The sequence below is a fragment of the Mastigoproctus giganteus genome, chromosome 14, assembly GCF_048544385.1.
Source record: "Mastigoproctus giganteus isolate SK-2022 chromosome 14, ASM4854438v1, whole genome shotgun sequence".
NCBI classification, from domain to species: domain Eukaryota; kingdom Metazoa; phylum Arthropoda; class Arachnida; order Uropygi; family Thelyphonidae; genus Mastigoproctus; species Mastigoproctus giganteus.
The window spans coordinates 10,514,129-10,541,438 of record NC_143588.1 but is presented as its reverse complement, the minus strand read 5'-3'; the positions used below and the strand labels follow the sequence as shown (position 1 = coordinate 10,541,438).

The 27,310-nt window shown below is 38.8% G+C and overlaps 1 protein-coding gene across 3 annotated transcripts in view; it reads right to left on the bottom strand.

Annotated features, from left to right (window-relative positions):
• The window catches only part of LOC150074975 (ATP-binding cassette sub-family C member 1-like), an 889,139-nt gene that overhangs the window by 360,553 nt on the left and 501,276 nt on the right, over window positions 1–27,310 (bottom strand). For all 3 annotated transcript variants that reach the window (XM_090388347.1, XM_090388349.1, XM_090388348.1), the window contains one exon: window positions 19,312–19,488. In XM_090388347.1, coding sequence (XP_090244473.1) covers window positions 19,312–19,488 — 177 coding nt within the window. The remainder of the gene's footprint in view (window positions 1–19,311; window positions 19,489–27,310) is intronic.

Below are 27,310 nucleotides of genomic sequence, written 5' to 3'. Positions count from 1 at the left end.
CGGAGTGCCCCTGGAAAGATTATGCAAGGCTCAAGGGGTAGACTTTTTTTCAGCCCAGTCTGTACTCGTTAACAGAAGGGACTGCTTCTACAGGGATGGGATGCACTTAAATAGAAAGGGTGCAAGAATAGTTGCTGATGCAATCGAGGCATGTTATGTGGGTCGGAAAACTGCTAGCTTGTAGGAATACAAGGAGTAATAGATTAACAGTAGCCACTGGCAGAGGTGAAAGTGATTCTTGCACTGCTTCTATTGAAATGAGCAGAAGCCTGGAAAACAAGATGAAGGATATTTCAGAGACTGCTGGGAGTTATTGAGGTACAAGTAAACACATGGGTTGTGTTAGGGTAGCTAAAAAAAAGAACAGGTGAAAGTATACTTGCATGTACACCAATGCTAGGAGTTTGGTAAATAAATTTGATGAATTTGAGGTATTGTTCAAAGAATCAAAGGCGGATATCGTTGGGATATCAGAGACGTAGTGTCACACAGATATAAGGAATGCAGAACTGGAATTTGAGGAGTACAATGTGTACAGAAAGGTTTGGTTTGGTTTGGTTTATATAGAGGTTTAATGGAGCATGGACTCCGCAGGGTACAGAAAGGATACACAGGATAGGAAGGGAGGAGGGGTTATGCTATTAGTTAAGAAACACATAAAATCCAAGGAAGTGAAGCCAGTCGACACCGCTGGACAGTGCAGTGTCGAGTCAGTTTGGTGTGACATAAGCATTGGGAGATCAAAATTGAGAGTAGGACTGTGCTATAGGCCTAATGATTCTGATGAGTATAATAAGAAACTGTACAGGGAAATAGGGTGGGCCAGTAAATCAGAGAGTCTTATAGTGGGTGATTTTAATTTCCCAGATATTGACTGGAATTTGTGGGATGGTCACTCACACACTAGCAAGGCTTTTGTAGATTAATTGGATGATTGTTTTCTGTATCAGCATGTTCGGGAGGCAACTACAGGGAGTAATACGCTTGATTTGATTATCAGTAGTGATTCTTCATGCATTAAGAATCTGCAGATAGTGGAACCACTAGGTGGCAATGATCACAGTGTGCTGAAGTGGGATTTACTCAAAGAGGTAACTACCATCAGGGGTAAAGGGAAGGGTTATTGCTTTCGTAAAGGAATCAAGATGGTCTGAGACAGTATTTAAATTCTATACAGTGGGCCCAACTGATGATGTTACCAACAGCAAATTCAAAATGATGGCATGAGACAGTACTTAAATTCTATACAGTGGTCCCAACTGATGATGTTACCAACAGCAAATTCAAAACGGGAAGCATTCAAAGAACTTATCTTGGAAGCTACTAGGCTTTACATACCAACTAAGAAATACTGTTCAAGGTTTAGGCCTAAATGGATGTCAGATGAACTAATGAGACATATGGTAGAGAAGAAATATGCATGGGATACATATAAATTAACATGTGACACAGAAGCCTGACAGATATAAGTTGATCTGTAACCAACTTACAAAGGAGGTTAGGCAGGCGAAGGCAGATTACGAGAAATCTTTGGCAAGGGATACAAAGAAAAACAGCAAAGAGTTCTTTACTTATGAAAACTCTAGAAGGAAGGGGATGAATCAGATTGGTCCACTTGATATCGATGGTTCAACTGCTGATGATCCTGCTCAGGTAGCTAACAAACTAAATGAATATTTTGCATCGACATTCACACATGAGGAGTTATTTAGCGAGGTGTATTCAACTCTAGCAGTAAGCTAGAGAATCTTGTAATAAGTGAGAGGAACGTGGAAGAAAAATTGTTGGAGATAAACACAAGGAAGGAACCTGGGGTGGATGAGATCTATCCAGTTATATTAAAGGAGGCAGCAAAGGAAGTAAGCAAACCCTTAGTCATAATTATGAGAGCTTCCTTGGATTCAGGGGAGGTACCCATAGACTGGAGATGTGCAAATGTGACCTCAATTCACAAAGGACGGTCAAAAGCTGACACAAGTAATTACAGACCTGTGAGTTTAAATTCTTTTCCAGGAATATTAATGAAGACACTAGTTAAAGAAGCACTGCAGGATCACCTAGACAAGACTTCAGGTAAGACTCGGACACAGCATGGTTTAGTTAAGGGGAAGTCTTGCCTGACCAATTTGATTGGATACTATGATGCAGTCACAAAAGAACTGAATGCAGGGAATAACTTTGATATTATATACTTGGATCTTAGGAAGGCTTTTGATACTGTTGCACATGGAAGCCTGCTGCACAAATTGGAGCAGTGTGGCACTGGAGGCAAATTGTTGCTTCGGATAAAGTGGGTGGTTGAGGGGGAGAAGACAGAGAGTGGTAATCAATGAACACTGCTCATCGTGGACTAATGTTATCAGTGGAGTCCCTCAGGGTTCAGTGTTGGGTCCATTATTGTTTTCTGTATTTATAAATAATATTGATGATGGTATATCAAGCTTAATGTCCAAGTTTGCAGACGATACAAAAGTTGGCAGGGTTGTTAAGGACACTACTGATGCTATGCTGCTGCTGCAACAGGATCTGGAAAGGTTGAGCAAATGGGCTGATAGGTGGCGAATGAAGTGTAACATTGACAAATGAAAAGAACTATATATGGGAAACAGCAACCCCAGAGGAACGTATCAATTCTGTGGTACTACACTGACAGTGGCAGAGAATGAAAAGGATCTGGGGGTAATCGTGCAGGCAGATATAAAGTTCTCTGAGCAGTGCAGAGGGTCTGCAAGAGTAGCTCATGGTGTCTTGTAAATGATATACGGGAATTTTTCTAGCAGGGATAAGGAGGTAATTATTCCCTTGTATAAGAAATGGTAAGGCCACACCTTGAGTACTGTACAGGTCTGGAGGCCTCATTTCAAGAAGGATGTAGAGCTGCTGGAACGAGTACAGAGAAGGGCAACAAGGTTAGTGAATGGAACAAAGGGTTGCTCTTACAAAGAAAGGCTTAAGTTTTGCAAATTACAGTGTCTGGAGACTAATCACCAGTGAGGTTATTTGTTTGGTTTTTAGGAGCATTAGCAACTAAGGCCATATTGCTCCGGGGATATGCGGTGGTCATTCCCTGACTTTTTTTGCATCCTCTGTATTTGGTGGTCACGGGCTCGAACCCCGGTCTAATCAAGAAGCGTGTGCTACGCACTGGAGTTCCTGCCCACCTAGCTACGGAGGTGCCACCAGTGAGGTGATCTGATAGAGGTGTATAAAGCCTTGAATGGTTTAAGCATGCTCAATGCTGATGGGATTCTGCCTCTTGCTCAGAATAATCACCTGAGAGGGCATAAATTCAAATTGAACTTATGGAAAGACAGATGTAGGATAGATGTCCGGAAATTTGCCTTTAGCCAGCGGGTAGTTGGTTGGTGGAACAGACTTCCATCCCTTGTTGTGGAAGTTGATAGCCTAAATAAATTTAAGGCTCAACTGGACAGGTATTTCGAACGAATGGAAGGATGAAGTGGAAGTTTTTTTTTTTTCTGGCTGATGCTGCATAAGCTTGCTTTCTTGCGTCATATGCCTCTACTAATGCTAATCTAGAGAACAATGAATATACTAACACTGATAACTTCTTTAAAAAAAACCGCATTCATTTGGAACCATATATTGATTTACTTTGAGCTGGTATTACTTGGCCAAAAGTCTTTCTGAAACAAGAACCTCATCAAAAATGGCATAACTACTTCACTCCTTTTGTGCTTAGTGTTTTAATGTCTAATATGGACATTTAGTTCATCACGGAAGAATATTCTTGTGCTGTTTATGTTGTCGAATACGTAAATAAGTCCAATCACTGGATTAGCAATTTACAACGTAAAATCATTGAAATTATGAACGAGTATCCTGAATTTGGGATCATTGAAATTACAAGAAAATTAACTACCGACATACTCAGATCTGTCAAAATTACTAGTCAAGAGGCTGCTTGGTATAAGCTTCATCAACCGATGTCAGAGAGTTCAGTTGTTGTAATTTATATACCTACTGTTTGACCTATCAAACAACAACGTAATAGAATATCCAATGAAGAAATGGAACAGGAAAACATGGGTGACAATTCTACAAACATTTGGAAAGAGAATTGGTCTGATAAGTACAAGAAAAGGTTGATGAGGAACAAGTTCAAATGGGCGGGAATTGGTAATGACATCTTTGACCTTCCAGAAGTAAGTAGCAGGCTCATGCCCTTTACGTACTCTACCAAATCAATGTTAGTGACTGCAATCACATAGTAGTAGTGGCATGTGATGCAAGAAAGCAAGTGTATGAGCTTATGCAGCATCAGCCAAAAAAAAAAAAAAAAAAATCACACCATTCCCTCCAAATGCCTGTCCAGTTCCTCATTAAATTTATTTAACCTATCAACCTCCACAACGACAGATGGAAGTTTCTTCCAGCAATTAACCACCCGCTGGTTAAAGGCAAATTTCCGCACATTTATTCTACATCTGTCCTTTCTTAATTTGAATTTATGCCCTCTTAGGTTCTGAACAAGTGTAATCTGAACAAGTGGAAGGATCCCATCAGAATTCAGCGTGCTCAACCCATTCAAGGACTTATACACCTCAATCAGATCACCGCGCAGGTGCCTAGTCTCCAGCCATTGCAATTTGCAGAACTTAAGCCTCTCTTGGTAAGAGGATCCCTTCATTCCCCTCACCAATCTTGTTGCCCTTCTCTGTACACACTCAAGCAAATCTACATCCTTCCTAAAATGAGGTCTCCAGACCTGTATGCGGTACTCAAGGCGCGGCCTGACCATTGCCTTATACAGAGGGACAATCACCTCCTCCTCCTCCCTGCTAGCAAAATTCCGATATATCATTGACAAAACCCCATGACCTGACCTGGCAGACTGTCTCCATTGCTCAGAAAACTTCATATCTGACTGCACAATTACTCCCAGGTCTTTTTCATTTTCTACCACCTTAAGTGTCGTACTTCTACCCATATGCAGTACTTTGCATTTGTCAAGGTTAAACTTCAGTTGCCACTTCTTAGCCCATGTGCCCGAATTATCTAGATCCTGTTGCAGTAGCACACTGCCATTACTGTCATTAACAACCCTGCCAACCTTTGTATCATCTGCAAACTTCGACACTAAGCCTGATATATCTTCATCAATATCATTGATAAATATACAAAACAACAGAGGACCCAAGACCGAACCCTGTGGGACGCCACTAATAACATTATTCCATGAAGAGCAGCACCCATTAATTACCACCCTCTGTCTCCCACTCAACCATCCTTTTATCCATTGTAGCAACTTACCCTTAATACCATTCTTCTCCAATTTGTACAATAGTCTTCCATGCGCAACAGTGTCAAAAGCTTTCCTGAAATCCAAATGTATGATATCAAAATTATTTTTTGCATCCAGTTCCTTTGTAACCACATCATAATATTCTATCAAATTTGTCAGACAAGACTTTCCCTTAACAAACCCATGCTGTGTCTGAATTATTGCTGCAGTCTTGTCTAGATGATACTGCAATGCATCTTTAACCAGTGACTCCATTATTTTACCGGAACAGAAGTTAAACTAACTGGTCTGTAATTACTCGTGTCATCGTTCGATCCCCCTTTGTGAATTGGGGATACATTTGCACATCTCCAGTCCGTGGGGACCTCCTCTGAGTCCAAGGATGCTCTCATAATTATGACTAAGGGTTTGCTTAGTTGCTTTGCAGCCTCCTTTAATATAACTGGATAGATCCCATCCACCCCAGGTGCCTTATTCCTATGTTTAACTTCAATTTCTCCTCCACTTTGCTCTCAGTTATTACAAAATCATTACCCACCCTGCTACATTTTAATAACATTCTTCCATTTTCAAACCTTAACTCCATGTGTGAACGTAGACGCAAAATACTCATTCATTTTGTTTGCTATCTGAGTAGAATCATCAACAGTCGAATCATCGATATCAAGTGGACCATTATGATTCATCCCCTTCCTTTTAGAATTTATATAAGTAAAGAAATCATTGCTGTTTTTCTTAGCATCTTTTGCCAAAGATTTCTCGTAATCTGCCTCCGGCTGCCTAACCTCCTTTGTGACCTGATTACAGACTAGCTTATATCTGCCATAGGCTTATGAGTCGCTTGTTAATTTATATGATCCCATGCATTTTTCTTCTTTGTTATGAGTCTCATTAGTTCATTTGATAACCATTTAGGCCTAAACCTTGAACAATATTTCTTAATAGGTATGAAACTTTTAGTAGCATGCACAGTTAATTCCTTGAATGCTTCCCACTTAGAATTTACTGTTGGTAACATTGTCAGTTGATCCCACTGTACAGAATTTAAAAACTGTCTGAGATCACTGTAGTCACCTTTACGGAAGCAAAAATCATTTCCTTTACCCCTGATGGTAACTATATCTTTAAGTAAATCCCACATCAGTACCCTGTGATCACTGCCACCGAGTGGTTCCTTTATCAGCAAATTCTTAATACACGAATGATCACTGCTGATAACCAGATCAAGAGTATTACCCTCTCTGGTTGCCTCTCGAACATTCTGCTGCAGAAAACAATCATCCAATAAATCCACAAAAGTTGTACTAGTGTGTGAGTGACCAACCCACAAGTTCCAGTCAATATCTGGGAAGTTAAAATCCCCCATTATAAGACATTCTGATTTACTAGCCCACTCTATTTCTCTGTACGATTGTTCATTGTACTCATTCGAGTCATTAGGCCTATAACACACTCCTACTTTTATTTTTGCTTTCGCGAGTGCTTGTCACACCAAACTGAGTCAACAGTGCACTGTTCATCTATATCGACTGGATGAACTTTTTTTGATTTTATGTTTTTCTTAATTAACAGCAAAACACCTCCTCCCTTCCTATCCTTTCTGTACCCATTGTACTCCCCAAATTCCAGTTCTTGACCAACACCTCAAATTCATCAAATTTATTTACTATACTTCTAGATTTGGTATACATGCAAGTATACATGTACCTATTCTTATTATTAGTTACCCTAACACATCCCATATACCCACCTGTTTCGCGATGACTGCCATCAGTCCATGAAAACCCCCAACACCCCTCGCTCCATGCCACTGCTTATTCTAATAGAAGTAGTTTCTAGAATCACCACCTCTGCCTGCTGCTACTTTTATTCTTTTAGTATGTGAATCTCCCCAAGCTAGCAGTTTTCCGACCCACCTAACACTGCCTTGATAGCATCAGCAAATATTCTTGCACCCTTTCCATTTAAGTGTATCCCATCCCTGTAGAAGCAGTCTCTCCTGTTAACAAGAACAGATCAGGCTGAAAAAAATTTTACCCCTGAGCCTTGCACATTTCCTCCAGGGCCGAATTGATTGACAAGGCTCTCATTATGTACTCCCTCCTCTCGTGTCTGGGCAGAATTGCAGACACTTTCAAATTTAACCCTAATTCACACCTTTTTTGCAACATTGACCTGTACTTGTTAAGTAAATCTGCAGATCTCCTACTCTTAATGTTATTGGTGCCAACAGGTACAACAATATCACCTTTTGTGCTCTTAAAAGATGACATATGCTTTACAACGTCATCATCTTTTGCCTCTGGCAGACATTCCCTGATCCTGTTCCATCTATCCTTTTTACACAATAAATTCCCCGTCTCCAACAACAATGACTATTTCCACCACACTACAATCAAATGATTTGGATCTTTCTAAATGATAGGGCCAATGATATGATGGAGCTAACATGATGAGTGGGGTTTATTCAGGGATAAAAGCCTGCCTAAAACAAATGGAACCAAAAGCATTATATTTTCATTGTGCAGCTCATAACATCAACTTAATGGGAATGATGCAGTTAATGGTATCCCAGAAGTATCAACGTATTTTGCAGTTGTACAAAGCATCTATTATTATTATTATTATTATTATTATTAGCCATATGGTGCAAGGAAGCCTGAGGTTTATGCTGCACCAGCCAAAAAAAAAAAAAAAAAATTCTGGGTTACCCTGAGAGTGAGAAAAAAACAGACAGAAGTAGAAAGGAATCACCAAGAAAGAGAAGAATGATGATATCCAGCTCAGGACCCTGGGTGTGCCAAGCCCATACTTACCAGATGTGAGCCCCTGGGGTCATGTGTTTTTTGGACATAGCATCAATCATTGGGGCCCCTGTAGCCTAGTGGCAAGAAGCGGGAGTGCAGTAGCGCATGCTCTTTGAGTAGACTGGGGATCAAGCCCTTGATTTCTAAATACAGTTGATCTGCCAACCCACACTGGACCAGCGTGGTAGATTATGGTAAATTTCCGTCAACATGAATTGTTGAGGTGGTTTCCATCCTACAGTGGTTTGATAATGGCTGCTGCTTACCTTACCTTTATCTTCGTATTGCTGTAAATCACAATTTACTTTAAAAAAGCTAAATGGTGTGTGGTCGTCTTTCTTCATTAATAGCAATAAAACAATGATATATGGATATTCTGAAAATTTTACACAAAATCATTTTGGATACTACAAAAAAAAAAAAAAAAAAAAAAAGATGAAAATACAGAAGCAATCAGAATAAAAAAAAAAAAAAAAAAAACATTGAAAATTTTGAATTTGTTGTTATTACTATAGTAATGGAATAGGTTATTTTGATATTTTTGGTTTGAAATTTTCTAAAAAGAAAGGATTTAGATATTGCTCAGGAAGTCAACAAATTTAGAAATGTTTTAGCATTAGCAAAGGCACATGATACAAGAAAGCAACCTTATACAGCATCAGCCAAAAAAAAAAAAAAAAAAACCTCTATTTCACCAATCTTCTCGTTCCAAATGTTTGTCAAGTTCTGCCTTCAATCTATTTAAGCTATCAACTTCTACAATAACAGATGGAAGTTTGTTCCAGCAATCAAACACCCACTGGCTAAAGGCTAACTTCCGCACATCTATCCTACATCCGACTTTCCTCAATATGAATTTATGCCCCCTCAGGTTCATTCTGAGCAAGAGGAAGAATCTCATCTGCATTGAGCATGCTCAAACCATTCAAGGCTTTATAAACCTCAATCAAATCACCTTGCAGCTGCCTAGTCTCCAGACACTGTAATTTGCAAAACTTAAGCCTTTCTTCTTAAGAGCAGCACTTCGTTCCATACAATAATCTTGTTGCCCTACTCTGTACTAGTTCCAACAACTCTACATCCTCCTTAAAATGAGGCCTTTAGACCTGTATACAATACTCAAGGTGAGGCCTGACTATTGCCTTATAGAAGAGGATAATCACCTCCTTATCCCTGCTAGAAACATTCCTGGACATCATTGACAAGACACCACGAGCTACTCTTGCAGACCGTCTGCACTGCTCAGAAAACTTTATATCTGGCAGCACAATTACCCCCAGGTCGTTTTCATTCTTTACCACTGTCAGTGTAGTACCACACAGTTAATACGTTACCCATAGGTTACTCCTTCCCATATGTAGTACTTTACATTTCTCAATGTTAAACTTCATTTGCCACCTCTCAGCCCATCTGCTCAGATTTTCCTTCAGACCTGTATACAATACTCAAGGTGAGGCCTGACTATTGCCTTATAGAAGAGGATAATCACCTCCTTATCCCTGCTAGAAACATTCCTGGACATCATTGACAAGACACCACGAGCTACTCTTGCAGACCGTCTGCACTGCTCAGAAAACTTTATATCTGGCAGCACAATTACCCCCAGGTCGTTTTCATTCTTTACCACTGTCAGTGTAGTACCACACAGTTGATACGTTACCCATAGGTTACTCCTTCCCATATGTAGTACTTTACATTTCTCAATGTTAAACTTCATTTGCCACCTCTCAGCCCATCTGCTCAGATTTTCCAGATCCTGTTGCAGCAGCGTACTGTCATTAGTGTCGTTAACAACCCTGCCAACCTTCGTATCGTCTGCAAACTTGAACATTAAGCCTGATATACCATCATCAGTATCATTTATAAATACAGAAAACAACAATGGACCCAACACTGAAGTCTGAGGTATTCCACTAATAACATTAGTCCATGAAGAGCGTGTCCATTGATTACCACTCTCTGTCTTCTCCCACTCAACCATCCCTTTATCTATAGCAGCAATTTGCCTCCAATGCCACACTGCTCCAATTTGTGCAACAGTCTTCCATGTGCAACAGTGTCAAAGGCTTTTCTCAGATCCAAATATATGATATCAAAGTTATTCTTTGAATCCAGTTCCCTTGTGACTACATTGTAGTAGCCAATCAAATTAGTCAGACAAGACTTCCCCTTAACAAAACCATGCTGTGTCGGAGCTATATAACTGAAGTCTTGTCTAGATGATCCTGCAGTGCTCCTTTAACCAGTGCCTCCATTAATTTTCCTGGAACAGAAGGTAAACTCATAGGTCTATAATTACTTGTGTCAGCCTTTGATCCTTCTTTGTGAATTGGGGTCACGTTTGCACATCTCCAGTCCATGGGTCTCTCCCCTGAGTCCAAGGAAGCTCTCATAATAATGGCTAAGGGTTTGCTTACTTCCTTTGCCACCTCTACATCTCTGGCATTCCCCTCCCTGAATAACTCCTCATGTGTGAATGTAGATGGGAAATATTCATATAATTTGTTAGCTACCTGAGGAGGATCATCAACAGCTGAACCACCATATCAAGTGGACCAATCTGATTCGTCTCCTTCCTTCTGGAGTTTACATAAGTAAAGAACTCTTTGCTGTTTTTCTTTGCCAAAAATTTCTCGTAATCTGCCTTCGCCTGCCTAACCTCCTTTGTAACTTGGTTACAGACTAGCTTATATCTATCATATGCTACTGTGTCACATGTTAATTTATATGTATCCCATGCATTTTTCTTTTCTGTCACATGTTTAATTGGTTCATCTGACATCCATTTAGGCCTTGTACAATATTTCTTTGCTGGTTTGAAAAGCCTAGTAGCTTCCAAGATTAATTCTTTGAATGCTTCCCATATTGAATTTGCTGTTGGTAACATCATCAGTTGGTTCCACTGTACAGAATTTTTACTCTACGAAAAAAAACCCTTCCCTTTACTCTTGATGATAGTTATCTCTCTGAGTAAATCCCATTTCAGCATATGATGATCACTGTCCCCTAGTGGTTTCTTTATATGCAGATTCTGAATGCATGAAGAATCATTACTGATAATCAGATCAAGAGTATTACTCCCTCTAGTTGCCTCCTGAACATGCTGCTATAGAAAACAATCATCCAATAAATCCACAAAAGCCTTGCTAGTGTGAGTGACCAACCCACAAATTCCTGTCAGTATCCGGGAAACTAAAATCCTCCATTACAAGACACTCTAATTTACTGGCCCACTCTATTCTCTGCACAATTGCTTATTATACTCATCACATTTATTAGGCCTATAACAGACACCTACTCTCATTTTTCATTTCCTAGTGCTTATGTCACACCAAACACACTCAATATTGCATTGTCCACCCACATCAATTGGATGCACCTCCTTAGATTTAAAGTGTCTCTTAACTAACAGCATAACCCCTCCTCGCTTCCTGTCCTGTCTATCCTTTCTATACACATTGTACTCACCAAAATTCCAGTTCTGCACTGCTTATGTCTGTGTGACACCATGTCTCTGATATCCCAACTATATCTTCCTTTGATGTCTTGACTAGCACTTCAAGCTCATCTAATTTATTAACTATACTCCTAGCATTGGTGTACATGCAAGTATAGATGCACCTGTTTCTACTCTTAGTTACCCTAACACTGCCCACGTATTTACTTGTTCCACTGTGACTTCCAGCGGTGCTAGAAATTCCCACTGCCTTGCTTTCCAGGCTGCTGCTCAATTGAATTATAATAGATGTAGTGCAAGAATCACTTTTACCTCTGCCAGCGGCTACTGTTAATCTATTAGTCCGTGTATCCCTCCCCCCAAAATAGCAGTTTTCCGACCACTTACCACTGCCTCGATAGCATCAGCAAATACTCTTCACCCTTTCTATTTAAGTGTATCTCATCGCTGTAGAGGCAGTCTCTCCTGTTACGAATCACAGACCAGGCAGAGAAAAATTTTACCCCTTGAGCCTTGCATAATCTCTCCAGGGCCATATAGATCGACAAGGCTCTCATCATATACTCCCTGCTATCGTGTCTGAGCAGAATTGCAGACACTTTCAAATTCAACCTTAACTCATGGCTTTTTTTCAGCATTGTCTTGTATTTGTTAAGTAATTCTGCCAGTCTCCAATCTTAATATCATTAGTGCCAACGTGTACAACAATATCACCCTTTGTGCCCTGAACGTATGATATCTGCCCAACATCATCAACCTTTGCCCCTGGCAGACATACACTGCTCCTCTTCCATTTATCCATAAGGCAATGGTAAGGCCACATCTTGAGTACTGTATACAGGTCTGGAGGCCTCATTTCAAGAAGGATGTAGAGCTGCTGGAACGGGTACAGAGAAGGGCAACAAGATTAGTAAATGGAACAAAGGGTTGCTCTTACGAAGAAAGGCTTAAGTTTTGCAAATTACAGAGTCTGGAGACTAGGCACCGGCGAGGTGATCTGATAGAGGTGTATAAGGCTTTGAATGGTTTGAGCATGCTCAATGCCAATGGGATTCTTCATCTTTCTCAGAATAATCACCTCAGAGGGCATAAATTCAAATTGAGGAAGGACGGATGTCGGATAGATGTGCGGAAATTTGCCTTTGGCCAGCGGGTGGTTGGTTGGTGGAACCGACTTCCATCACTTGTTGTTGAAGTTGATAGCCTAAACAAATTTAAAGCTCAACTGGACAGGTATTTCGAACGAACGGAGGGGTGAAATGGGAGTGGTGTGTTTTTTTTTTTTTTTTTTTTTTTTTTTTTTTTTTTGGCTGATGCTGAATAAGCTTGCTTTCTTGCATCATATGCCTCTGCTAATGCTAATGCTAATCCTTTTTCCACAATATGTTCCCGGTTTCCCTGACAATAGAGTCACCTACAACAACTAGTTCCTTTGGGACCAGCGCATTCTGTCTTGGGGGTTGCCGCTGCATTGCGTGATATTCAAGTGCAAGCTCTGGCATTGATGTGGGCAGCTGAGAGTTTGATGGGCCCTCAATTTAAATCCTTCGAGGGCATCTACCTTGTCCTTCAAGCTCTCATATAAGCTAATAACAATGCCGAGTTGGAACCTGATTTCCTCGCACTCCTTACATCACTCACATACAAAGACATTCCCCTTGGCAATATCATGTCCTGTTCCTGATTGCTCCACAAACATCAAACAAGCAGTGCATTTCAATAGATTGTGATTCAGAGGACAACTGCTCCCCTCAGTTCTCCCCTGAGCCACAACACTTCCACTAGTTGGAGCCTTTTGCTCTGCTGCTCTGGTCTGAGTCATGATTTCTATTCAAGTTCAATAAAATTCCAATACAAAATATAACCCTAAATCTATATCTCAATGCAGTTATAACACTATATATATGTATTTCGGTATTGAATATTATCTCCGAGTTACGTTATATGACTTTCTTATCCCCTGTCAACTTATATGTATTAATTTATGATGTTATGTTTGTAATAACTAGGTTGCTATACTTATTTAGTTAAAAAAAGTACAATTCAATTGACAATGAAATTTAATAAGATTAATAAATTTTACTGATTAATTGATACTACTATACTCGCTATCTAGTTTTCCGTTTCTTATGCTAGTGCACGTTGTATCTTATAACTATGGCGGCAAGTTACGAAGGGTTAATCTACGTACATGAGGTACAGGTGGTGCCTTGCAATTCGACGTACCGCAATTCGACAGTCTCAGAATTCAGTGTATGGCTATTCGACAGTCGGATTTCGCAGGCCCGGCGAAAATGCTACATGATATTGCACAATAGAATTCTTTGCTGGACTACGTAGCTGCGTTTAATGTTACTAAATAGCACTAAATAGTGATGGCTACTTCATACATTTTAACCAATGGTATTAAAGAGCCGGAGTAACATTTAACCAATGATACATAAAGCGGGAATAGATCCCTCAATCGTTCAGCTACGTTAGCCGCTCTCAAAGATAGCTACAGGTATGCTGTCAGTTCTTCCTCAGTTATGAGGCAACATTATCTCGTTAATAATCGCAGTCTGAGTTCACTTTTTCGTAGCTAATTTATAATTCTGCATTTCTCATAAAGTAAAAAATTTTGTGCTTTGTCATTTATTTATTTTTTGAGTGAAATTTGATAATGGGTCCAAAGAGAAGTGAACAGCAGAATAATTCAGGAAAGAAACAAACTTGGTTGAGCCTAGAAAAGAAGAAAGAAATTATAGAAAAAGTGCAGAAAGGTAGAACAATTACAGATGTAGCACAAGAGAATGGCGTCCCTAGGTCAACCGTGGCAACTTTTTGGCAACAAAGAGACAAGATTATAGGTGCTAGGGTGTTCGCTGGAGCAATGAAAATTTCTGACAGAAACAGATCTTAAATCAATGAAGAAATGGAAAAGCTGCTTCTTAACTGGATTAGAGAAAGACAGATGAAAGGAGATCCACTAACTGAGGGAATGATCTGTGAGAAGGCTAGGTTAATTTTTGAAGAATTGCCGAAGAAAATTCCAGGACATATCTCAGATAAAACTGATGAATTCAAGGCAAGTCGTGGGTGGTTTCACAGATTCAAAGGTAGAACAGGTATCCATAGTGTTCTCAGACATGGGGAAGCAGCTAGTGCAGATAAAAAGGCTGCAGAAAAGTTTGGGAAAGAATTTGAAGATTTAATCATGAAGGAAGGCTGCTTGCCACAGCAAATTTTTAACAGGGATGAAACTGGGTTATTTTGGAAGCACTTACCAAATTGAACATACATCACACAAGAAGAAGTGACGCTCCCAGGACTTAAGCCTATGAAAGACAGGCTTACCTTGTTATTGGCACCAAATGCAAGCGGAGACTTTAAAGTAAAGCCACTTCTCGTTTACCACTCTAAAAATCCTCGCTGCTTTGGGAAGAAAATCATCAAGTCCAAACTGCCAGTGATGTAGAGATCCAATGCAAAAGCCTGGGTAGACCAGAAAGTCTTCAAAGATTGGATTTTTGAGAAGTCTGCCCTGAGCGTAAAAAAATTCCTCATTGACAACAATTTACCTTTGAAAGCACTGCTGATTCTTGACAATGCTAGTGCCCACCCCCAAGACTTGGCAAACATTTGAAATTGACTTTGATTTCATCAAAGTCCAGTTTTTGCCTCCAAACACCACATCACTGATCCAACACATGGATCAAGAAGTAATTGCCTGTTTTAAAAAACTTTACACCAAGGCTTTGTTTTCACAGCTTTTTGACGTGACTCATTCTTCTGATAAGACACTGAAGGAGTTCTGGAAGACTGAGTTCAATATTCTTCATGACATTTCCTTTATTAAAACTGCCTGGGAGGGAGTAACACAGAGGACCCTTCGTGCATCATGGAAGAAACCCGTTCCTTCCTTTTTTCAGGATGACAACAATGCAGTCCAAGCCGCTGAAGAATCAGAAGCAACTGTGGCCATGCGAGAAATCGTTTCGACGGCGGAGAACCTCGACACGGGAGAAGTTGATGAGGCTGATGTGGAAGAGCTTGTGGAGGATCACGATGACAAACCAACCATCGACGAACTCAAAACACTCAGCGAACAGGAAGCAAAAGAGAGAGAAAAGGAAATTTCACTTGAAGAAGAAGAAAAAGAAGAAGATAGGGAAAAAAAAAGGCCGATGCCAACAGCTGCCATTAAACAAATTTTATTCCATTGGGAGAAGGTGCAGTCTGCTTGTTTAAAATGGCACCCCAACACTGCTGTTGTAACTAGAATGACAGACTTGTTTAACAACACTACTATGCATCACTTCAAGGCTATCTTGAAAAAGAGGAAGAGACAGTCCACCCTTGATCAATTTCCTCATCCACATTCAAGCCAAGAGGAGAAGAGAAAGGGTAGAACAAGATAAATAAAACATCCGTCCAACATCAAAGGCTCAATGAAATGTATGTACTCATTATGTATTTTGTAATTTTGTTTGTTTTATGGTAGAATATAGTCAAGTCAATAATACTGTGTATTTCTCTCCGAAAACGAATTAATCAATTTTCCATAAACTTATATGGAAAATATTGACCCGCAATTTGACTCTAATTGGGCGACGGATTATAGTCGAATTGCGAGGCACCACTGTATTATTTATTTTCCAAATCCCGCTATCTACATTCAAAATAAATCACGGAGCTTGACTAGGTCATAGTAAAACAACTATGAAATGAATATGAAATTATTTTGAAGAAAGCAACTATTGTCGCAAAACAATGGAGTACTCCAACTGATTTTTAAAATGAAAGAAAACAAATAATTAAAAAATAAAAAAAAAATCACCGATTTGAAAATTTACAGCATTGTTTCTAAGTTAATGCCTTTTATAGAATAGTTGACATTGTAACCAGTCAACAAAACAGATTAAAGGGTTTGAAAACTATTGCCGACTTATTTTAATTTTTAACACTGAAAATATTACTGAACTTAGCAGACGAAGAATCATACAAAGCGCATCTTGTACATTTTCCAGAAAGGAGGAACAGATAAAAGAATAGGTTTTAAGATGAAAAATGTGAAGATGAAAGAATAAGATTTAGATGAAAAAATTAAAATAGCATTTTATTTTAACTTAATTCAATTGCATGACTCTTTTGATACATTACAACAAGTGACAAATAATTTTGATTTTCTCATAAACATTAAAGCAGCATCAAAATCAGATTTGGGGAAGAGCCTCAAACATTTTTATGCAGATTATTCAAATGAAGTCTCAAATAGTTGTTGTTATTTGGTTTTTAGGAGCATTAGCAACTAATGGCCATATTGCTCCGGGGATATGTGGTGGTCATTCCTGACCTTTCCACACCCTCCATATTTGGTGGTCACGAGCTCAAACCCCGGTCTAATCAAGAAGCGTGTGCTACGCACTGCTGCTGCTCCTGCCCACCTGACTATGAAGGCGCCGTCTCAAATAGTATTTGTTCAGAAATCACATATTTAAAGGACATGAAACAAAACAACAATAAAATTAGGAATCCGAAAGATATTTTATTATTTATCATTGAATATAATTTAGAAGAAATATTTCCTAATATATTTGCCACTTTAAGATTTTTTTTTTAATGTCCCTGTAACAGTAGCATCAGCTGAGAAATCTTTCAGTAAATTAAAGTTAATAAAAACATACTTAGAGTCATCAATGCTTCAAGTAAGATTAAATGCTTCTGCAATATCATCAACTGAATGGGAAATAGCTAGTGAATGTTATTTTGAGGATGTCTTTAATAAATGGATGGAAAAGACTTCAAAACAAAACAAAAAATACATAAAATATATTTGTGTGAATTCCCTCTTTGTATCAAATTGATAAAAACATTTAATATGTCTGTTAATGTCATTATTTCCAATGCGTACAAAAATATGACCTTTTGTGCCCTTAAAAGATGATATCTGCTCTACAAAATCATCAACTTTTGCCCCTGGGAGACATACCCTGGTCCTGTTCCACCTATCCTTCTTGCATAGTATATTCCCATCTCCCTGACGATGGAGTCACCAACAATAACTAGACCCTTTTGGACCAGCACATTCAGTCAAATTTACTGATTTCTTTAGAAAAGAAATTTAATTATATAATATTGTTTTCTTTTAAATTTTTATGATGTTACTAGACCTATGTAAGTCAAAATTTTAAAAATAGGTATGTATGTAGATATCTATACTATGATTTTTTGAGGACCCAGTAAAAATTAATAATTAAAGTTTAATTAAATTTCATTATGTTGTATTATGCAATAAAATAAACAAGTTAGATGACCCGATCTATTGTACGTGTAAAGGTTTTAATGTACATATTCTATTATCCATCATGTTCTTGGTCCAGCAGCCTGACGGATAATCAAGTTTTACTGTAGTAGTAAAATAGTGTCGGGGGGAGGAGGTAAATTCCTTTAAGAGTTTTCATAAAAACACGAATCAATATGAATAAAATAGGAAACAAAAAAATTGGGGACAGCAACTGGAGTGGTTAAACAAAAAATTTTTTTGATTAATTTTAAACATAACTGATATTAATATATGCATTTCCAAGTGCATTCACACACTATTACTACATGCTCGAACACAGAACACAAAATCATGTTCTGGATAAATATAAAATTTTAAAAATAAATCACTCCATAAAATTATCAACTCATTATTATGCAACATACATAAGCACTAAAATGTGAATAACATTGAAAACGCTTTCATGGAGATCAACATGAGTGGTCATATTATGTCTGACAAACCAGGGAAGCATACTAAATTACAATGACAAGCAAACATCTTAGCACTATAGCAGTACTGAATGTTATTTGGAAAAAAACAAAGTTAAGGGCAAAAATCATCATTCTTCTCTTTCTTGTTGATTCCTTTTCACTTCTGTCAATCTCTCTCTCTCTCAGGGTAACTCGGCAATTTTTTTTTTTTTTTTTTTGGCTGGTGCAACATAAGCCTCAGGCTTCCTTGCACCATATGGCTAATAATAATAATAAAACAGTATAGAGAGAGAGAGAGAGATATACTATCTTTCTATAAACTTTTATAGACTTACTACCCCTCTATAAACTCTTCTACTACCTCTCTATATTAGTTGTATTAGTTGTATCTCCTATTATCTCTCTATAAACAAAGTTTATAGAGAAATAATAGGAGATACAACTAATACAACCTGTGAGATAAACCCAAATACTTTTTTTGGGGCTCTCACAATCCCAGAGAACTGCATTGGGGTTAATAAATAACAAAGGCCCATATCGATACAGTTCTTCCCTTCTGCTTACATTATTGTGATTTGCAAGTGATCTAACGATCAAAGTGAGTGATAGCAGGTGTAGTAATTTAGCAGAACACTTAATGAATATCACAGTATGTTGCCCCACAATCAACGGTCAAAATAGCAGGCTACTGATAATTATAATGAGTTGTCTGTTTCCCTCTGCTTGTCTTTTACCAAATTTTTAGCAGAGGACTTGACTAATTTCTACACCTGTATAGAAATTTGGCATAAAAAATATATTCGAACTGATTTAGAATGGGTAATTCAAAATAAATAAAAATTATAGAGTTCACTGAAATACAGGATATTTCATTTTGTGAAAAATATTAGTGAATTCACGAAAAAAATCAGTAGAGGAATCATGGCTGTGACACATACTTAATCTTAACAATATACAATAAAAATATAACAATATTTAAATTGACTAAAAAAGTTGCAATGATATTTATTATTGTTATTAATGCAAAAAAAAAAAAAGTATACCTTCTCTCCAATTTCTGTAAGATCACCACCAGGAAGGATGTCCAAATCTGATTCCAAGGCACATGCATGCAAGACATTTTTATATTCTTGTTCCTTTAGACTCGCATGGAAAAGTATGTTATTCCTTAAAGTCTCGTTCTGGATCCAAGCTTGCTGTGGAACATATGCAATGGAACCCTACCAGAGATACCATAAAAAAAAAAAAGAATGGATTAAAAGAAAATAATAATAAATTAATTATTGGATCATTACATTTTAATCCATAATAAATAAATAAATGGTCTTTAATATACAACAAGAAAAAATGAACATTACTGTTGCACAAACCGTCAGAGCCGGAAGTTAACTTACTCAAAATGTGTTCAACGTGTTAATAGAGTTCATGATCACCAGCATGAAATATGATATATAACAACAAGATGCTGTGCAGGTTTAATGAAACAGTTGTAATATACTGATTATGAAATATATATTTCTTCAGTTTTTTTTTTTTTCTTTTTCTTTTTAAAAAAATATACATTGTTACTCACTTTCAAAACCCAAGAATTTATTATTCTTTTTTTTTTTTTTTTGTTAGTTGTTGGAGCATTGGCTTCTGTGGCCACAATGCATCTCCCAAAGTTTTTGCATTTTACTCTGATCTAAGCCCGAGGGGGGGACCTTTGGGTTGCCAGGCAAGCACTTTACCCACCTGGCTTATTCACATTACACAAAAACAGTTAGCATTAGTAGAAGCATATTATGCAAGAAAGCAAGCTTACAAAGCATTATCAGCCAAAAAAAAAAAAAAAAATCCCACCTCACCCATCCATTCACTCCAAATGCTTCTCTAGTTCTGCCTTCAACTTATATAAGTTTTTGAAATCCACGACAACAGACAGGAATTTGTTCCATCTCTCAACCAACTGCTGGCTAAAGGCCAATTTCTGCACAACAATTCTATAATTGTCTTTCCTCAATTTGAATTTATGTTCCCTCAGGCAATTAATCTAAGCAAGAGAAAGAATCCCATCAGCATTGACCTTGCTCAAACCATTCAAGGCCTTATACACCTCAATTAGATCCCCTCAATGGTAGGGAGTCCCCAGATGCTGCAATTTGCAGAACTTAAGTCTTTCTTGGTAACAGCAACACTTTACTACACTCACTAATCTCACTGCCCTTCTCTGTACTCGTTCCAGCAGCTGTACATCCTTCTTAAAATGAGGCCTCCAGACATGTATGCAGTACTCAAGGCTGGCATGACCATTGCCTTATACAAGGGGGCAATCGTGTTTGTCATAAAGGTCTTCTAAACAAGCTTCCATCGTATGGTCTGCCAACTGTTTTTTGTAATTGGTTATCCAGATTTCTCTGTGATCACTCACTGAGGGTGACGGTAGATGGCTCTCTGTCTGACTTCTCCATTAATGCTGGTGTCCCACAAGGTTCAGTTCTTTCCCGCACTCTTTTCCTCTTGTATATTAATGACCTTCTTCCATTGACTGGAAATTCTATCCATAGTTTTCCCAATGATAGCACATTGCATTCCACTTTCCATTTTGAGAAACCTTGCCCTGCTCAATCAGCTTCAAATTCTCAAATATCTGCTACCAATTCCTTAAATGCCGATCTCCAGGTAATTCTCCAGTGAGGCAAAGACAATTTAGATGATTTCAATCCTTCTAATACTCAGTCTTGTCTTATACATCGCAAAAAGGATCCTTCTGATCCTATGCTTATCTTTGGTGACACTGATTTCTAGGCAAAATGATATATCTCTTTGTGAGATTACCCTGACTTCTAATCTCTCTCTCTTGGCACAAGCACATTACAAATACTGCTTCCTCTCCATCTAAAAAACTTGGTTTTCTCTTTCGCTCTCAGCATTACTTTTCTTCCAAACAGCTGTTCACTCTGTACAAATCGCAAATCTGCCCAACCATGGAATATTGTTCCCACATCTGGGTTGGTGTCCCCAAAGTCTCTCTCAGGTTTCTAGATTCCATTCAGAAGAAGGCAGTTAGGTTAACTAATGACTCATCTCTACAGAGTCTCTCTACTCACTGTCTCATAGATGTACTCTTTCTACTGCTTGCCTTTTCTACAGACACTTCCATGGGCACTGTTCTTCTGAATTTGCTTCTGTAACTCCCGCTCTCTCTCTTTCAAAACAGTCCAAACATGTACACCACCAGCCAACATTCATTTACTGTTCAACTTTTCATCTTCCCCGTTTATTCATTCAACTGCCGTTTTCTGGAACAACCTTCTTTCATACGTAATTCCTTAAAATTACAGTCATTAGCATTAGTAGAGGCATTTGATGAAAGAAAGCAAGCTTATGCAGCATCAGCCAAAAAAAAAATATAAAGTAAAATAAATAAATAAAAAATAACCAGTTCCACTTCACCCCTCTGTTCGTTCGAAATACCTGTCCAGCTGAACCTTCAACTTATTTAGGCTATCAACTTCCATGACAAGGGATGGAAGTCTGTTCCACCTACCAACCACCCGCTGGCTAAAGGCAAATTTCCGCACATCTATCCTACATCTGTCTTTCCTCAATTTGAATTTATGCCCTCTCAGGTGATTATTCTGAGCTAGAGGAAGAATCCCATCAGCACTGAGCATGCTCAAACCATTCAAGGCTTTGTACACCTCTATCAGATCACCTCGCTGGTGCTTAGTCTCCAGACACTGTAATTCGCAAAACTTAAGCCTTTCTTCTTAAGAGCACCCCTTTGTTCCATTCACTAATCTTGTTGCCCTTCTCTGTACTCGTTCCAGCAGCTCTACATCCTTCTTGAAATGAGGCCTCCAGACCTGTATACAGTACTCTAGGTGTGGCCTGACCATTGCCTTATACAAGGGAATAATCATCTCCTTAACCCTGCTAGAAAAATTCCTATATATCATTGACAATACACCATGAGCTACTCTTGCAGCCCGTCTGCACTGCCCATATTTGCCTGCACAATCACCCCCAGGTCCCTTTCATTCTCTACCACTGTCAGTGTAGTACCGCAGATTTGATACGTTGCTCTGGGGTTGCTGTTTCCCATATGTAGTACTTTACATTTGTCGATGTTTAACTTCATTTGCCACCTCTCAGCCCATCTGCTCAACCATTCCAGATCCTCTTGCAGCAGCCTAGTGTCAGTAGTGTCCTTGACAACCTTGCCAACCTTCGTATCATCTGCAAACTTGGACATTAAGCTTGATATACCATCATCAATATCATTTATAAATACAGAAAACAATAAAAGACCAAATACTGAATCCTGAGGGACTCCACTAATAACATTAGTCCACGATGAGCAGTGTCCATTGATTACCACTCTGTCTTCTTCCCCTCAACCACCCCTTTATCCATAGCAGCAATTTGCCTCCAATGAATGCCACTCTGCTCCAATTTGTGCAGCAGTCTTCCATGTGCAACAGTATCAAAAGCCTTTCTAAGATCCAAGTATATAATATCAAAGTTATTCCCTGCATCCAGTTCTTTTGTGACAGTCTACAAAAGTTCAATTCTAATGTCAACAAATATCTTCTTTCGTCTTCTCAACCTCCAACCCAAGCACGGTACTAAGTACTATACATTCTAATATCTCTCGTCCTTGCAGCTTTCATTAAAATAAATAAATAAATAACCTCTGTATCCCTGCTAGCAAAATTTCTGTATATCATTGACAAGACGCCACAAGCTGCTCTTGCAGACTGTGTGCACTGCTCAAAAAAAACTTCATAACTGACTGCACAATTACCCCCAGGTCCTTTTCACTCTCTATCACTGTCAGTGTAGTACGACACAGTTGATACTGTTACTCTGGGTTACTGCTTCTCATATGCAGTACTTTACATTTGTTAATGTTAAACTTCAGTTGCCACCTCTCAGCCCATCTGCTCAACTTTTATGGATCCTGTTGTTCTAGTATATTATCATTACTGTCATTAACAATCCTGCTAACCTTTGTATGTATCATCTGCAAACTTAGACATTAAACGGAGATATACCTTCATCAATATCATTGATAAATATACAAAACAACACTGGGCCCAACACCGAACCATGTGGGACTCCAATAATAACATTAGTCCAAGAAGAGCAGCGTCCACTGATTACCACTCTGTCTTCAACCAATCAACCATTCTTTTATCCCTTTCAGCAAATTGCTCTTAATGCCATACTGCTCCAATTGCAGTCTTTTATGTGCAACAGTATTGTTGACAGGAGAGACTGCTTCTACAGGGATGGGATACACTTAAATAAAAAGGGCGCAAGAATATTTGCTGCTGTTATTGAGGCAGTGTTAGGTGGGTTGGAAAATTGCTAGCATGGGGGGAATACATGGATTAAAAGGTTAACAGTGGCTGCAGGCAGAGGCAAAAGTGATTTTTGCACTGCTTCTATTTGAATGGGCAGCCAGGGCCGTGCCATGCTATGATACAGAGAGGCGGCCGCATCAGGCAGCACCGTAAGGGGCAGCATAAGTAGCGAAATCAAAATAGGGGCGGCATTTCGAAGAGTTGCATCATACTGGGAAAATCTACCGCACGGCCCTGTGGGCAGCAGATTGGAAAGCAAGGTAATGAAGATTTCCAGGACTGCTGGAAGTCATAGTGGAACAAGTAAATACATGGTCTAAATTAGGGTGGCCAGGAGCAGGAACAGGCGCATGTACACCAATGTTAGGAATATAGTTAATAAATTTGATGAGATTGGACATCAAAGGCAGATATTGTTGGGATATCAGAGATGTAGTGTCACACAGATATAGGCAGAGCAGAGTTGGAATTTGGGGACGTACAATGTGTATAGGAAGGATAGACAGGATAGGAAGGAAGGAAGGAGGGGTTATGCTGTTAGTTAAGAAATACATGAAATCCAAGGAAATGCATCCAATTGATGTTTGTGGACAATGCAAAATGAGAGTAGAAGTGTGTCATAGGCCTAATGAATCTGATGAGTATAATGAGCAATTGTGCAGAGAAATAGTGAGCCAGTAAATCAGAATGTCTTATAATGGGAGATTAACTTTCCAGATATTGACTGGAACTTGTGGATTGGTCACTCGCACACTAGCAAGACTTTTTGTGGATTTATTGGATGACTGTTTTCTACAGCAACATGTTCAAGTGGCAACCAGACGGAGTAATACTCTTGATCTGATTATCAGCAGTGATTCTTCATGCATTAAGAATCTGCAGATAAAGGAACCATTGGGCAACAGTGATCACAATGTACTGATATGGGAATTATTTAAAGATGTAACTACCATCAAGGCCAAAGGGAAGGTCCCTTTGGCCTTGATGGTAGTTACACTTGATGGTAGAGGTGACTACAGAGGTCTCAGATAGTTTTTAAATTCTGTATAGAGGAATCAACTGATGATATTACCAACAGTGAATTCCAAATGGGAAGCCCTCAGGGACTTAATTTTGGAGGCTACAAGGCTTTTCATTCCAACTAAGAAATACTGTTGAAGGTTTAGGCCTAAATGGATGTCAGATGAATTAATGAGGCTAGTGGCAGAGAAGAAGAATGTATGGGATGCATATAAAGTATCAGGCGATACAGAAGCCTATGACAGGTATAAACTAGTCCATAATAAAGTCACAAAGGAGGTTAGGCAGGCGAAGGCATATTATGAGAAATCTTTAACAAAGGATGCAAAAAAAAAAAACAGCAAGGAGTTCTTTACTTATGTAAACTATAGAAGGAAAGGGATGAATCAGATTGGACTACTTAACATAGATAGGTTGACTATTGATGATCACGCTCTGATAGCTGATAAACTGAATGAGTATTTTCCATCTACATTCACACATGACGAGTTATTCAATGAGGGGAGTGCCAGAAGTTTATCAAACGCTAACAGGGAGCTAAGTAATTTTGTAATAACTGAGAGCAAAGTGGAGGAGAAATTGTTGAAATTAAACATAAGGCACCTGGGGTGGATGGGATATATCCAATTATATTAAAGGTGGCAGCAAAGGAAGTAAGCAAAACCCTTAGCCATAATTATGAGAGTTTCCTTGGATTCAGGGGAGGTCCTCATGGACTGGAGGTGTGCAAACATATCAACAATTCACAAAGGAGGTTCATAAGTTGACACAAGTAACTACAGACCGGTTGGTTTAACTTGTGTTCCATGGGAAAATAATGGAATCACTGGTTAAAGAAGCAATGCAGGATCATCTAGACAAGACTGCAGTAATAGTTAAGACACAGCATGTTTGTCAAAAGGAGGTCTTGTCTGACCAATTTGATTGCTCACTATGATGTTGTCACAAAGGAACTGAATGCCAAAAATAATTTTGATATCATATACTTGAATTTCAGGAAAGTTTTAGATACTTGCACATGGAAGACTGTTGTACAAATTGGAGAGGTATGGCATCAAGGGTAAGCTGCTACAATACAAAAAGCAATGGTTGAGTGGGAGACAACAGAGAGTGGTAATCAATGGACATTGCTCTTCGTGGACAAATATTATTATTGGAGTTCCACAGGGTTCGGTGCTGGGCCCATTATTGTTTTGTATATTTATCAATGATATTAACAAAGGTATATCAGGTTTAATGTCCAAGTTTGTAGATGATACAAAGGTTGGCAGGGTTGTTAACAACAGTAATGACAGTATGCTACTCCAACTGGATCTAGATAAGTTGGGAAAATGGGCTGAGAAGTGGCAACTGGAGTTTAACATTGACAAATGCAAAGTATTGCATATGGGTAGCAATAACTAAGAGGTGTCAAATGAAGTTTAACATTGACAAATGTAAAGTACTATATACGGGAAACAGCAACCCCAGAGCAACGTATCAACGTTGTGGCTCGGGTATGCATACTCGAGCCACAACTTATATCTTGTTATAACTTATATTTTGTAATGTCTTTAAACTGTCCTACACTCTTTATTTTTATTTCTCCGAAATTATTAGGGCAATCCGAGGACGTAGGAGAAACTATTTCTTATCTATACCACTATTTTTCGCCATTGTGGAGTTCAGGTTCTATTATTCCTACTCCTTTAGTTTTTCTTCTTACTATCTGCATGTTTCTCTATGCGTTAATTTAATTATTTATTTATTTTTACCGTATCCACCACATAGGAGGCACCACATATTATTTTGACGACTATTACATTATGTCCTAGATATGGTCAATATGTAGTATGTATTATACAAAGGGTACTAGGAAAGTTTTGCAATACAGCTTTGTTTATTTAATTTTTTCAAAGTAATTTCCTCTACATTCAATACACCTCTCCATCCTCCGAAACCAATCTTTAAACCAGTTCTGCCAAGTTTCACTAGGGAGTAAAGCACACTCGTTGTCCCAAGCCCGTAGAAGGTCCTCCATCACTGGAAAACCGCCTCCCTTTTAGCTTCATTTTCACATGCGGGAACAGTGCAAAGTCGCAGGGAGCAAGGTCTGGACTGTAGGGAGGGTGCTCGAGAAGTTTCAGTCCTGTCGTGGTCAAATATTCGGTGCAGGCTTTGGCGCGGTGAGCTGCAGCATTATCGTGACGGAGGTACCAGGTGTCCATTCTTGACTTTGGCTGCAGGTTCTTCATAGATCCAATGACTTTAGGCAGGCATTGTTCAGTATACCACTTAGCTGTGACTGTCTTCTGCGTGTCCAAAACGACACGTTCCACAATTCCACTCGATTTGAAAAATACAGCTATCATTTTCTTCTTTACAGATCGGGATTTTCTGACAATTACAGGTGTGTCGTCATCATCAAAGACCCAAACTTTGTTTTGAGCCTTGGTCGGCAGATCGTAATAGTACAGCCAAGTCTCGTCACCTGTCACGATGTTGTTCACATACCGAGATTGTCCCTTATCAAACTTTTTTAACATCTCACGGCACCAAGTCACACGTCATGTCATCTGCTCTTCAGTCAGTTGATGCGGCACCCAGAGAGAACAAAGTTTCTTCACGTGCAAATGATCTTGCAGAATCGAACGAATTGCTGGTGCATTTAGGCCCAAAGTATCCTCTATCT